The sequence below is a fragment of the Amphiura filiformis genome, chromosome 16 (genome assembly GCF_039555335.1).
Source record: "Amphiura filiformis chromosome 16, Afil_fr2py, whole genome shotgun sequence".
Lineage (NCBI taxonomy): Eukaryota > Metazoa > Echinodermata > Ophiuroidea > Amphilepidida > Amphiuridae > Amphiura > Amphiura filiformis.
The window spans coordinates 57,993,082-58,007,032 of record NC_092643.1 but is presented as its reverse complement, the minus strand read 5'-3'; the positions used below and the strand labels follow the sequence as shown (position 1 = coordinate 58,007,032).

The 13,951-nt window shown below is 39.0% G+C and overlaps 3 protein-coding genes across 4 annotated transcripts in view; 2 read left to right on the top strand and 1 right to left on the bottom strand.

Annotated features, from left to right (window-relative positions):
- Positions 1 to 13,951, top strand: part of LOC140136261 (uncharacterized) — a 267,128-nt gene that overhangs the window by 245,194 nt on the left and 7,983 nt on the right. The window lies entirely within an intron of this gene.
- Positions 6,097 to 10,248, top strand: LOC140136260 (uncharacterized). The gene is made up of 3 exons (XM_072157985.1): positions 6,097 to 6,212; positions 7,824 to 8,024; positions 9,685 to 10,248. The coding sequence occupies exons 2-3, from the start codon at positions 7,830 to 7,832 to the stop codon at positions 10,210 to 10,212; spliced, it is 723 nt and encodes a 240-aa protein (XP_072014086.1). The 5' UTR covers positions 6,097 to 6,212; positions 7,824 to 7,829; the 3' UTR covers positions 10,213 to 10,248.
- Positions 8,140 to 12,824, bottom strand: LOC140136259 (uncharacterized). The gene is made up of 3 exons (XM_072157984.1): positions 11,102 to 12,824; positions 10,242 to 10,369; positions 8,140 to 9,530 (listed from the first exon to the last, which is right to left on the bottom strand). The coding sequence occupies exons 1-3, from the start codon at positions 11,880 to 11,882 to the stop codon at positions 9,048 to 9,050; spliced, it is 1,392 nt and encodes a 463-aa protein (XP_072014085.1). The 5' UTR covers positions 11,883 to 12,824; the 3' UTR covers positions 8,140 to 9,047.

Sequence of the window (13,951 nt, the reverse complement as noted above, 5' to 3'; positions counted from 1 at the left end):
CTAGAGTTGAAAAAAATATCTTGAATTCCTGCATGCAAGTATGGAAATTTATTGTGAAAAAAGTGCTTTCTTCTTTCTTCTACTTTATTGAAAGTTTGAAAGAAATAATTCAGAGTTAAATGCTATTTGAAAGTAAATGCTAGTTAAAAAACCAAAAAAAAACCCCACATATTAAATAGTATGGGCCGGTGAGGGGCACTCAACTTTAGAAATGACGGATATGTGTCTATACCAGTGTTGGGACGTAGGGCCTATATATCAATAATAAATGTTGTTTATAAAAATGGGGGGTGTGACATTGCACATAAAAAGAAATTATAAAATGGTGGGGTCATTGGGTAGAAAATTTTGAAAAAAGGGTACTTGGGTAGTAACTTTCTGAAAACAAGGGAACACCAGGTAGAAGATTTTGGATTTTGAAAAAATGGAGCAAAATTTCAAATACAAATTGGCTCAAGAAATATGAGAATTTGACAATTTCTGGCATTTTGATGACAAAATTTGAAGAAAAGGAGGTCATTTGAATCGGGGAGCCTAAAATAAGGGGTAAACGGGAAGAACTAAAAAAGGGTAATTGGGTCGAGCATTGGGTACAGTCAACTTCAAAAAAACGGGTCTATTGACTGTAATCTAGTATTCGGTCACTGATTTTATTAAATCACAGAAATAGCAGTAGCACACATGTAATCAATGTTTATCATCAACAAAGGACGAGTGGTGATATGCGCTGTCGAAGTAGGGATGTAACAGGATTAATCACCATAGGCATAGCGATAGGTGAAAACTATTTTTGAATATATTGCCCTGCACTATAAGTAGGTTGCACTCATCACCTGTCATATCTGTGTATGTGTGCAATCATAGATTACAATACCACTCTTTGCAAAGACAACAATGGTAAATAATATACTATATTATGTGCGAGTGGAACATGCATGGACTGTGCATAATGTGAATTATCCATATAATTATGATCCATGTCTTTATTCGTGCCTATTCTTTGATAATCAGTGGCGTAGAATTACAGCGTACATCCAGTGCAGGGCAATATATTCAAAAGTTATTTTTGCCTATCACTATGGTAATTTCTTTTAGGAGCCTTTTAGGATACCCTGTACTTTATATTAACGTTGAAGTTTTGAGATTTTTTTGTGAAAAAGGACGAACATTAGGCCTATATGCTAAAATGAGTGATAAATATGGAAAAAAGTCCCATGAGTGATTACTGCTGATATGTACAGTAGGAGCAGCACATTCTATAAATCATATATGATGCTGTATAGGATATGTGGAGAAATTAACCTGTTGTTACTCTAAATGTGTCATGGGACCTAGTAGTCTACTCGCCATCCTTTGTGTGAATGTCAGGGTAGGCCCAGCACGTGGCTTTTTAATTTGCATCAATTCTCCTTGGTCTACTTCAAAATAGGAGAAGTATTGATGGTTCACTTGTTGATGAAAGGATAATGCCAAAAAACAGATGATTGTTTGTAATGTGGCCCTTGGCTTTATGGCGTAGATGCTGCAGTACACTGGGGTGGTGGTGGAGAGTCAGGTGTCTGGAGATAGGTGTAGTGGGATGGGCTCTAGAAATGTTATCTGTTTCAAAAAACAGATGATTGCTTGTAAATGTGGCCTTTGGCTGTATGGTGTAGATGCTGCAGTACACTGGGGGAGGGGTCCAGGATTTGAAGTTAGAGGGGGCATAAAATTAGTGTCATCCAGCAGAGAGTCAGGTATCTGGGGATAGGTGTTGTGGGATGGGCTCTAGAAATGTTATCTTTTCACTACGGGGAGGGGGGGGGGCATTTAATTAACCAGTTGGGAAATATCTATATTTTTTGGTAAATGGGCAATTCCAAGTGCATCATTCTGCAATGCGAAGTTTGCATATGCAAAGTTTGCATATGCAAAGTAGGAAATAAAGGAAAGTTTCTCCTACTAATCATTCACTTACCAAAAATAGTTTCCATTGTGCTGTTCACCTACATGATACGGAATCAAAGTTCACTCAGTGAACAAAAACACACCCTTTCCACACACTTTGGGGTGAGTGTGCCCCCTGGTAGGATGGTCAGTATATATCGTGTAGCTGTCTTGTTAAATCTCAACTCTTACCCCCTGTTTCCCCCCAGTGAAAACCAAAAATTACGAAAAATACCACATTTTGCGGCAATTTTGCGCTAAATTTGTTGATTTTGCCCCCCTGAAATTCACTTTGCCCCTCAATGCCCCCCCAAATTCCTGGCGCTGCCACTGGTTGAAAGCTGAATTAACTTCATTTTCCCCTCATACAGTACGGGCGCACAGTTTTTTCGTGAGACATCTCTGGATAGCAAGACTTCTTGCAATAGTCGGACACTTACGGATGTTTGTTACCACTTACGTATTGCAAAATATTCTGTCCCGCAATAGAGAGATACCCGAATTGAAGGACAACCACTATTGAAAGACGTATTGATTAGTAATCAACGTCAAAATTTCGTCTTACAATAGACGGACATCCACTATTGAGGACATCCCGCTAACGCATGACAAGTTCAAGTCGTGGTAAAAGCTAGTAATGAGTCCGGCAATAGACAGACTGTCACTATTCGTGGATTATCGCTATCGCATGACACACATAAACATTTAAAAAACATGAAGTATTCGTCCGACAATATTGCGACATTCGGTATATGCGGAAACCCGTTATAGACGGAAAATTCGTCAGTCGTGCTTATAATCCTGCTAATCACGTGGTTCTTAGTGGCGGGATTTTTTGAACAAAGCTATACAATTTCGTTGAGCTACGTTGCATTTGCCGAGTGAGTGTCGGGTGAGTGCAAATACTGGGGCAAAATACTCAACAGAATAGGGTAAGACAAGCACTTTTACTTTGTCTAGATATGTCTGAAACTTACGATCTGATCTGGTATTTATGACATGTGGGCAAGATTGTTAACATTCATGATTGCTCATGACATGCATGTCATTATAATTTAGTCGAATTAATTTTCAATGAGCCTAAGCGTGTTTATGAATGGTAGTAGGTCTATCATCATGATCGTATTAAAATGGCTAATCATGATATGTCATGTATACATGCATGACATGTAAAGTGTCTCGATTGGTAACCTAGGCTATATAGGCCTAATATAGGTCGAAACATGATAGGCCTAAATCTTGTTATCAATACTTGAAAGCTCTGTTTTATCATTGTTTGTTTGTTTGTTTGTTTGTTTGGTTTTTTTTTTTTTCATTTTTATTCGCCTGTACTTGGGCCTGGTGGTAGGGGAAAAACATACAGACCCCATCTTACTTAACCAAGATAGATACAAAGATGCATTAAAAAAAAATCTTTTTTGACCTCTTTAGGCCTACTATCATGACTATTGATGTAGGCCTATATAATAAGGTCTTATAATCCCGGTTTAATCATGTAGAATGTTGTTAAAATATTGTAATTATAAGCTGTATCCTACTAAGATGCAAACGTGGTGCAACATCTGGTCCCGCAATAGATGGACGCCACAACTGGAAGACAACCACTATTAGAAGACAATAATCAAATGTCTGTGATATTGAAATCCAGGTTGCATGTTGTCCTGCAATAGACAGACATCGCAATTGCAAGACACCCGCTATTAGAAGACAATAATTAAATGTCTGTGATATTGAAATCCGGGTTACATGTTGTCCTGCAATAGACAGACGTCGCAATTGCAAGACAACCGCTATTAGAAGACAATAATTCAATGCCTGTGATATTGAAATCCAGGTTGCATGTTGTCCTGCAATAAACAGACGTCTCAATTGCAAGACAACCGCTATCAAAGCTTTGAGATATTGAAGCCAATGTTACATGTTGAAATAGACGGACAGTGGGACACCGCATATATCTGCAAGACAACGGTATCAACAATATAGGCCTATAAGTATCATTGACTGCCCCTGCTATAATTAAAGCTTTGTTAAGTTGAAATCCAAATTGCATGTTGACCTGCCATAGACCGCAATTCAAGCTCTAAAGATGATAGGCCCGCCTGCCGTTGCATTGATTCATAAGATGATAAGTTTGACATTCAGCATGTTCAGGGCACCAATATGTAGGCCCTTGTTTAAGGTCATGACATTTGAGCATTATTTATGTGACTTTTTGTTTTTCAGATTTCATGACGTTTCTGATTATGTCGAGCAATCGGAAGTGCAAATGTAAGACGCACAATGTCGCTGATGATGGGACAACATTATTGAAGCTTTCTAAAGAGGACAAAATAATCACAAGACAACATGCCACTTTCCTGATGGAGAACAATTATGTTGACAGAGTAAACAGGGGTTCCATTTGTGTCGGCTGTTTGGACAAGATTCTCCCTGGACATGATTACAGGAACAGAAATACTAGAAAGAGATCAAGATTGACCCCCCCTGAAGATGAACCTACCTCTACAGAACCCACTGCGCCTCAATCTGCATTTGATATAACATCGGAGGTTCAAAAAATCAAGGAGGTGCTTGATCCTCTGATGAAAAGTGATACCACTATTCTTCATAATGAAGGAAAACCAAGTCTTGATGAGCTTGTGAAATATAATGCTAAAACATGGCTTGAAGACCGCCCCAAAGAACTAATTGACTTACTTACATCAATATGCGGTGTAAATTGTTTACTTGATGACAAAAAATCTTACCTCCTTGCTAAGGCCGTGGAACAGATATATTATATTAGAAATTCTAAACTTGTTTTGCCTCTTTCCTTCAGGGAATCATTAGTGTTATATTCTTTCACGTACAGCAAGCAAGCGATATCACTGTATTGCAAAACCACCCCAAGTTCGTCATATCAGACAATAAAGCGATTCCAAGCAGATGAGGCTGCTGCTCCAATTTTGATGCCCAGTGGCAGCGTTCGTATAGCTTTTGACAACAATCAAATTATAGGGAAGACTTACCTTATTAAAGGAGACAATAAAATCCCCACCAGCATCATGACCAGCACTTCGTATGTACAACTTAACTGTTCGAGTGACATTCAAATGCAAAACAATTTGAAACCCGAACACTGGGTTTGGCGCGAGCTATCGGACTTGGAAAGAGAGGAGTTGGTGTCTGGCTAAAAGCCGCACCTTAAAAACGACTTTTAGGACAACACGTAACATTCATATAGATCATCATTTGCAAATGGTTGAGAAGCAATTCGATGATGACCACAAAGATTATATTGACAAACATATCATTGAAGAAATTGAGTGTCAAGAGGTAAAGATCTGTGCTAACTGTGGAACAGAGAACCATTATCAATTCCGGGTATGCCGTGTATGTTTCGAAGGGCCGTTGGAAAAGCAAAACCTTCCTGATATTAAAGATGAAGCAGGAAAGAACGAAACGTGTAGCAACAAAATGTCATTTGCAGACGATATACCGCTGCATCCTAACTCAGCTAATGTCCAACCAGGCGAACCTGATTTAAGTTAACCCCAATTCATACGATACAATTACGTCAGTAATTCGCGGAATTGGGCAACGTGCAGGAATTAGAAGGTAATGGGGTGACGAAAGGGAGTGGCTTTTTCTGGAATGTGATGGTCTCCCATACAAAATAGTACGAGACTTGTGTGACAACGTATTTCTTTGCCAACAGTGCAACAAGTCCTTCTACGGCATTCAACTGTTTGAGTCTGAAGACCATAGATGTTTCAGATTGAAACCTGAAGATTGTGTTAATTCTCGCGTGAGGGAATTTGATTGGTTAGTTCCCATCATGGGCCTTTTGCATCTCGAAATGAACATTGCCAGGGCGTTTCTGTCTCTTAATTGGGATATATTTGTGAGTAAACTTGCTTATTCCGTCGGATTTGAAAGTCCGAGAGCTCAGCTTTACTGCAAGCGGGGCTCAGACCACCATAAAACATGGAATTTGTTACAAATAATGTATCAGGCTTTGACCGAGGAACTGCTAGTCCCATATGTTAGGGTGTGTCATGAAAACAATATGAAAGTCGATGTCCAAGGATACTGGAATTGGGCAGAAAACATGAAGAACCCAAATTACAAATACATCCAACACATGGTATTTACCTACCTGCATGCCATGATGCTGTTCCGCACAGGTGTCCGCCATAACGACATCGATGCTATACAGTCTGGGATGATGCGCTTCAGCCCTCTGTTTTTCGGTAGGCATCATCCCAAATATCAAGATATCTTTGTACCGTGTATTCAGAGATCAGGTATGTTTATACAGTGACAACTGGTTAACACAAAATTTTCTATAATTATGATAAAACAGCGGGAAATTTAAGTCCCAAAGTTTATATTACATTATCAGGATTTTAATTTATTTTCACATGATTGGTGTGAAATCCAACACCAAAAGCACCGTGAGATTTGTGTTAACGAATTCCCACTGTAAATGCGTGATTTGTTCTAATCACGAAATATGTATGAAAAAATAATAATTTTAATTTGTATTGAGTATTGTCACTGGAAAATTAGGCACTTCAGACAATTTTTGAAATTGTTTCTTGCGTTAACCACTCGTACTTAACGTATAGGGGAGATTGGGGTTAGTTGAAACATTTTTCACAAAATCGTCTTTTTAACGCAAACCGATTACTTTCAAGAAACACTAACCATATCAGTATAAACATATACATACATGCTACAAATAGAGCCTTAAATGTTATTGGACCTGCTTATGATTATTCATATAATCCAATTTGAAAATTTGAAAAGACGTGTTTCAACTAACCCCACCCCTGGGGTAAGTTGAAACATAGGGTGGGGTTAGTTGAAACATGGCTTGTAAAAATTTCAAAATAATTATTATTGTGTTGTTAGGGTTTATACTTCCCTTGAAGGCACCCTTTAACATACAATCAGTGTGAAAAAATGAATAAATAAATATGTGGGAGCGCGGGTCAATACTTTGGACACAAGGTGACAAGTGACACCATGGACAAAAATATGAGAAGCCTAAAATATTATAAAATGTACTTTCTGTGTGCACTTTTTGCTTGTATTATTGCTTTTTAACCATATTAAAGCAATATTGAAGAAATGGTAAACATGTTACAAATTTTAAAAAGTCAAATTTTAACCATATTTTTCTATGCGATTTTCACGCTTTCAACTAACCCCACCTCAAAAGTTTCAACTAACCCCGATGCCTATTTTTACATTTCAAAGTTCATTACACAAAATAAGAAATACAATAAAACTTTTATTTAACATTATTCTGGGACTTACTACTAGTGCTTATGATACTCAAAAATAATCCCTGAATCTTCAAACAACATGGAGATAACGCATCTTTTCTGAGGGGTATAAAATTAGTCAGCAAGTCAAAAACAGATATTCCTTTCCCAAGCCAACACTGGTGGGGCATCAGTGCTGTTGCTAATTTGGTGGATGACCCTTACTAATACCTATTACTAGGTGCCAGTATTTTACCAAATTAATTTTTGTGTCAGAAAAAAATACAATGTTTCAACTTACCCAGTGTTCCAACTAACCCCAATCTCCCCTACCGTATATTCTTGGCTTTCTGACTTTCGACAACTTGTGAGGCGATACCACGAAATTAGCGTAAAGATGACAATTTTAACCATGCTCTGCTACTCCTGTGAAATTTACATCATAACAAACAACATATCAAAAGATCAGAGATGTGCAGATTTACTGATCACAAAAATGATCCCCGACCTTTTTGACTTCAGTCTTTTGAGAGGAGAATCACCTATTGCGACTTTACGCTTATTTCGTGGTAGCACCTCACAAATATGCATGGACAAAAATCCAGACCATTTGCCATGTTTTGAGTTTTGCCATGTTTGATTCAGGTAACCATGCCCAATGACGCTCGGACGGCTTTGTATGAAGCGCACACGCTTAGTAGATGCAACAAAGTAGGTCATTACCAAGGAGGAGACGCAAACCTTGAAGAACTGAACAAAGAGGTTAAGCAACATGTATCCTGCACAGGAGTGCCTACCCGGAATCAATGGCAACAGGTGTTCAGAAATCTTCCAAAAATGAAGAAGGTGGGTAAATTTTGACGGTGTATACAGTGAAGCATTATGCGTTTTCTACTCCATAAATTTTCAGCACTAGAAAAAGTCAATGCGAACTCAAAAACAACATTGTTTTCATAGGTCATGTCCTTTTAATAACACAAGTACTACACAGTTGGGTAATTAGCCAAAAGTTTACCCAACGTTGGCAATTATTTACCCAAAAGTTGGGTTGTTCAAAGTTGAACCAAATTGTTTGCCCAACGTTCTCACAGTGTAGTAATAAACATTAAATAGGGCGCACAGCACCTCTACAAATATACCATAATGGGAAAACCATTAAACCCTGGATAAGGCTCCATGATTAAACTTTCAACTTTCTCACAATATTTCAGAACACTTCATTTTTTCTACAACTTAAGCTTTGGGAGTTGAAATCTCCCTTAAAACATGTCTAAATCACGTTAAATCAGTTCTCAAAGTTCAACATGGTCTACTATATTGAATTTAGGACCATTAAACCATGGATAAGGCTCCATGATTAAACTTTCAACTTTCTCACAATATTTCAGAACACTTCATTTTTTCTACAACTTAAGCTTTGGGAGTTGAAATCTCCCTTAAAACATGTCTAAATCACGTTAAATCAGTTCTCAAAGTTCAACATGGTCTACTATATTGAATTTAGGACCATTAAACCATGGATAAGGCTCCATGATTAAACTTTCAACTTTCTCACAATATTTCAGAACACTTCATTTTTTCTACAACTTAAGTTTTGGGAGTTGAAATCTCCCTTAAAACATGTCTATAGATCAAGTTAAATCAGTTCTCAAAGTTCAACATGGACTATGCCATATTGAATTTAGGACTCATTGTTATGAGGGTGTCGTGGACAGTAAAAAACGACGTCAGCCACTTTTTTTCGGCCTATTTTCACTTTTGCGCATTTAGCATGCGCCCAGTATTCACACTGGTCTGCCATACATTCAATCCAAGTCCATTCTCTTTTAAGATTTTCCTTCAATTTGATGTCTTCTGGTGACAGATAAACTACTTTGCAAATTTGACATCTACCTGACAGCTTGGGTGGGATTGATTTGCGCTGGCGTTTGCCAGGTAACCCTTGGATATCTGGCAACGGAACAGGTACCCCTTGTGTCGATGCTCCCGCTTCCGACGGCCCTTGGGAACGTGAACTGGATGGTTCTGCTTCCGACGGCCCTTGGGAACGTGAACTTGATGGTTCTGCTTCCGACGGACCTTGGGAACGTGAACTGGGTGGTCCTGCTTCCGACGGCCCTTGGGAACGTGAACTGGACGCCCTTTGAGATAATGACCGCTTAGTGGGGTGTTGTTTTCCTCGATGTTTCTACATCTAGTACTTTGTCTTGGTTCTAGCTGTGTATCACCAACTTGACATTTCTTGCTTTTTACTTCTTTCGGCTTGGTGCTATGATATCCAAAATACCTACCCTTTTCAGAGTAGATATTCACATCCACTTTAGCGCCACACATTTTGTGGACATCCTCGGCCTATCATATAGAAAAAGGGAAGACAGACAAAATGACAAGAAATTATGAAATGTGTATAAGATGAAGAGTAAAAGTGTAATTCATTAAACTAATTTCATATTCTTAAGTATATACATACTTGAATAATGACATATTTTATGCAATTTCCAAATAGGTTCGACAAGCCACATTGAAGGACGTGGGTATGGAGGACCAATATGAGCAATCTGAAAAGAAACTAGCACCAAAACCGGTCGGTTGTGTAAGGGTCGTTTTGCGGAAGTGTGAATACTTGGCACATCCATTCAGTAAAATGCCACACCAGGATATAGAGAGCACAGAAGACATGGACACCGATCTTGAAAACTTTGTAGAACGGGCCTCAAAAATGAAAGAAGATTATATATCAAATAAAATCGATGGCGAGGATCACAAGAATCCCATCATCCCAGTAACAGCTGCTGAGGCTGAAAACTCAAAGAAAATTACATCTAAAACGGTAAAAGAAATTGACAGTCTCATTATGCAGGCACTGGACACGCTTCCTGATAATAACCTTGCTTCTGTTATGGAGGAGGACTACAGGAAACATTTTAAAAGGAAAAGTAAAGCTCTCCTGATAGAATTTTATTTTCGAGTGCAAGAGGAGCTAGAATCAGCTGAAAGCTTCGAAGATGACGACTCGAATGATAACATTAATTAGAATTAGCCTAGAACATTATAAAAACCTACCAGCTCTAGAACTCTCTTCTTCTTTCTGTCAAAAACTTTCTGTCGGTGACGAGGGTTTTGTACCAGTTCACATGGTAGTTTTTCCCACGCCTTGCTTGTTGACGTAGCTGACGTCGCACTGGCATTGTCTGTTGAGGAAAAAGATTTAGTTTCAATATTACAGCGTGAGTATACATTTCGTATGACCTGTTTTTAATTATTTGGCTAGTATAATAAACAAGACCACTAATAACAATAGTAATTGGATTAGAGTGAAAGAGGAACGAACAACAGAGAACTATGGTGTTTACTCTGGGGTTTTCCCCATACTTGTCGTAATGGGTGAATTTCTATTGTTTGAATTGATGTTTTTAACTAAAGTATTTCACCGTATGGTTAGAATTATCATTACTTGCATGTCAGTAAGTTAATTCATTAACGTTTTTGTAATATCATTTTAGGCCCCTAACAGTCAATTTTGAGTTTCCCGTCACATAATTTCTGAAAACAAGTGAGGTAACTTTTTCATTATTCATTTTTTTTCTGCCTTTCATTATATGACCAACACGCATGTAAAATGTGTTTAAGTGCCGCTCACTCACTTGAAGATGGATGTTTAGCCCAAATGAGATACAAAAGTATATTAAAAAGAGTCTGCAAGGTTGACAGCAAAATGTATGTTTTGATTTTGATTTTTCCACAAAAAATAAATGGATATCAAGTGAGGATCAGAAAATGAAGTGAGGGCGGGTGACGGGAAACTCAAAATCGACTTTCATCGGCCTTACCTGTATTATTGTTCTATTTGTGTACGGTACTTTTATAATTTCAAAATAAGACTCACAGGTGTTTACCCGATCCCTCTCCCGGAGTTCACTTACCTGAAATGTCTTCCTCCTGCGAAATTGGCAGGTTGGGGTCAGCATGTACCCAGTCCATGCAGTCATTCGTTTCATCACCATCGTCATCAGGAAGTACAGGAACAGGGGAAACTCCATCAGGGGCAACTCCAGCACTGTTAGCAACTCCATCACTGTTAACAGGGTTGTTATGAGGGGCAACTCCAGCACTGTTAGCAACTCCGTCACTGTTAACAGGGTTGTTATGAGGGGCAACTCCAGCACTGTTAACAACTCCGTCACTGTTAACAGGGTTGTTATGAGGGGCAACTCCAGCACTGTTAGCAACTCCGTCACTGTTAACAGGGTTGTTATGAGGGACAACTCCAGCACTGTTAACAACTCCATCAGGGGCAACTCCATCACTGTTAACAGGGTTGTTATGAGGGGCAATTCCAGCACTGTTAACAGCTCCATCAGGGGCAGCTCCATCAGGGGCAGCTGTTAACAGGGTTGTTATGAGGGGCAACTCCATCACTGTTAACAACTCCAGGGGCAACTCCATCACTGTTAACAGCTCCATCAGGGACAACTCCATCACTGTTAACAGGGTTGTTATGAGGGGCAACTCCAGCACTGTTATTGTTAACAACTCCAGGGGCAACTCCATCAATGTTAACAGGGTTGTTATGAGGGCAACTCCAGAACTGTTGTCAGATGGCATCACAATTGTGATTGGAAGTGATACAACACCCTCCGCTCCATCTACACCGACAAAATCGGTCATTTCTGAAACAGGGTAGAAATCAAACACAATTAGCATTCAATATCAAATCATTGCACGTTGTTTTCCTCATTTTCATAGTAGGGCCTATGCATGGTGTTCCAATACGGTACCTTCAATTATGCTCGGAAACAACATTTGTAACGCTACTCAACAATCGCCATGGTTTGTATCTTTTTTATAAAAATAGCTGTGTATCTGTTTATTATTGTTCGTAATTTCCTAGAGGGGTATTACCCTGGTATTACCAATACTGCATGTGACGTAATTAACAGCTAGCCAAAACGACAAATGCGCATGTGTTGTTCATGGGTTGGGTATCACAAAATACTAAAATGTGTTGTGAGTCGTGATGTTTTTTTTTTGTCCTTCGAGAGGTGCGGCAATGCACTGAATGACGTAATTATCAACAACCCAATGCTCCTAGTGAAGCAATGATCAATCAGGGGCGTAGCCAGAGGGGGGGCTTGAGCCCACCCTCCGTTGGAAGTCCAGCCCCCCCCCCCTTGAGCCCCCCAAATGAAATGACACTATGTACAGGGGTCTATGGAGAGCCGCCATTTTGAGTCCCGGTCAGCCCCCCCTGAACCCCCCTCATTTTAAAAACTGGCTACGCCCCTGTGATCAATGAATGGGCCACATGTTTTACATAATGTGAATGATTGATAGGGTAGAAGTTTTCTTGAATATAATTGACAGTTATTTTTCTGGCAAATAAATATGTTGGTGAAAATGTCACGCACAAGTAGAATAACAATAATTATGATTTATCTTTATTGAATATAGATATTAAATAAAGCTCAAGAATAACGGTTACAAAAAAAACAAAACAACAACAACAAAACATCACTTCAATGAGGCAAAAAAAAATAACATATTAACATAAAATAAAAATAGCTTGCTTCGAAGTTGCCATCGAAAATTTAAAAAAAAAAAGACCCTCCCAAAAAAAACAATTTTAAAGTAGGCCCCAGCCCCGTCATGCCCGTCCCTCCCCCAAAGAAGACCTAGATCCTTCATTTTGTTTGGATATCTAATCATGCTAAGGGGTGGTGCAATAAATTTTATGTGTACCCCGGGGGGTTGAATTCTCAAAATGGTCTGCCAAAAATCGCTGTTCCCCCCCTTGGCCGTGCCAAAAACCTTTGCCCCCCCCTTCGACGTGCAAAAACCTTTGCCTCCCCTTTTGACGTGCCAAAAATCTTTGCCCCCCTTACACATGCAAGATTTTTGGGAACCCGAATTTAAAACCTTAAATTGTCTTAACATATAATGGGAGCGAGCGAGCAGGAAATTTTGCATATTTGAACGTGTTCAGTAACGCTTTCTCACGCCTTTTAGGGCGTAATATAGAAACGGTGCCCAAAATATCTGTGCCAAAAATTGCTTGCCCCCCCTTTCGACCTGCCAAAATCGCTTGACCCCCCCTTTCGACCTGCCAAAAATGCTTGCCCCCCTTTTGGCCTGCCAAAAACTTTGCCCCCCCCTATAATTCACCCCCCAGGGGTACATAATTATTGCACCACCCCTAATGGTGCATCTTTAAGAACCAAACACATTTCAATGACCCACCTAGCATGCATGACTATCATTCATGTCAGTCATGTCATGCATGTGTCAGTACAATAATATACAGTGCTTCATTCATGCAGGAACTGTTTACAATATTGGTTATTGCAATGCCTAAAACGCTTCTTATCACTCAGTTTACAAATAATAAAATCAGTGAAGTTTTAAACATTTATGGCAATGTCCAAAGTTTATTATAAATCACTGCAAATATTGAAATAAGTCATCACACTAACCTGCCAACTGTTGTAGTATCTCCATCCCCGTCTCCATCTTGCCAAGTTAAGAAATTGCCGCGAGTCACGCACGTGCCAATGTCAACAGACACCACCTAAGTTATTAATAATTACTATTTACACTTAAATTGTAAGTTTTATTTAAAATACCTACATTAACTACAAGATTATATTATGTACCTCAAAATCAATGTTTATAATCATATTTTCTATGGGCATTTCAGTGGTAAATAAAAGACTGAAAATATTACAGTCATGCCACGTTCACGGAGACGCCAACCAACACTGACCTAGGGGTTTTTT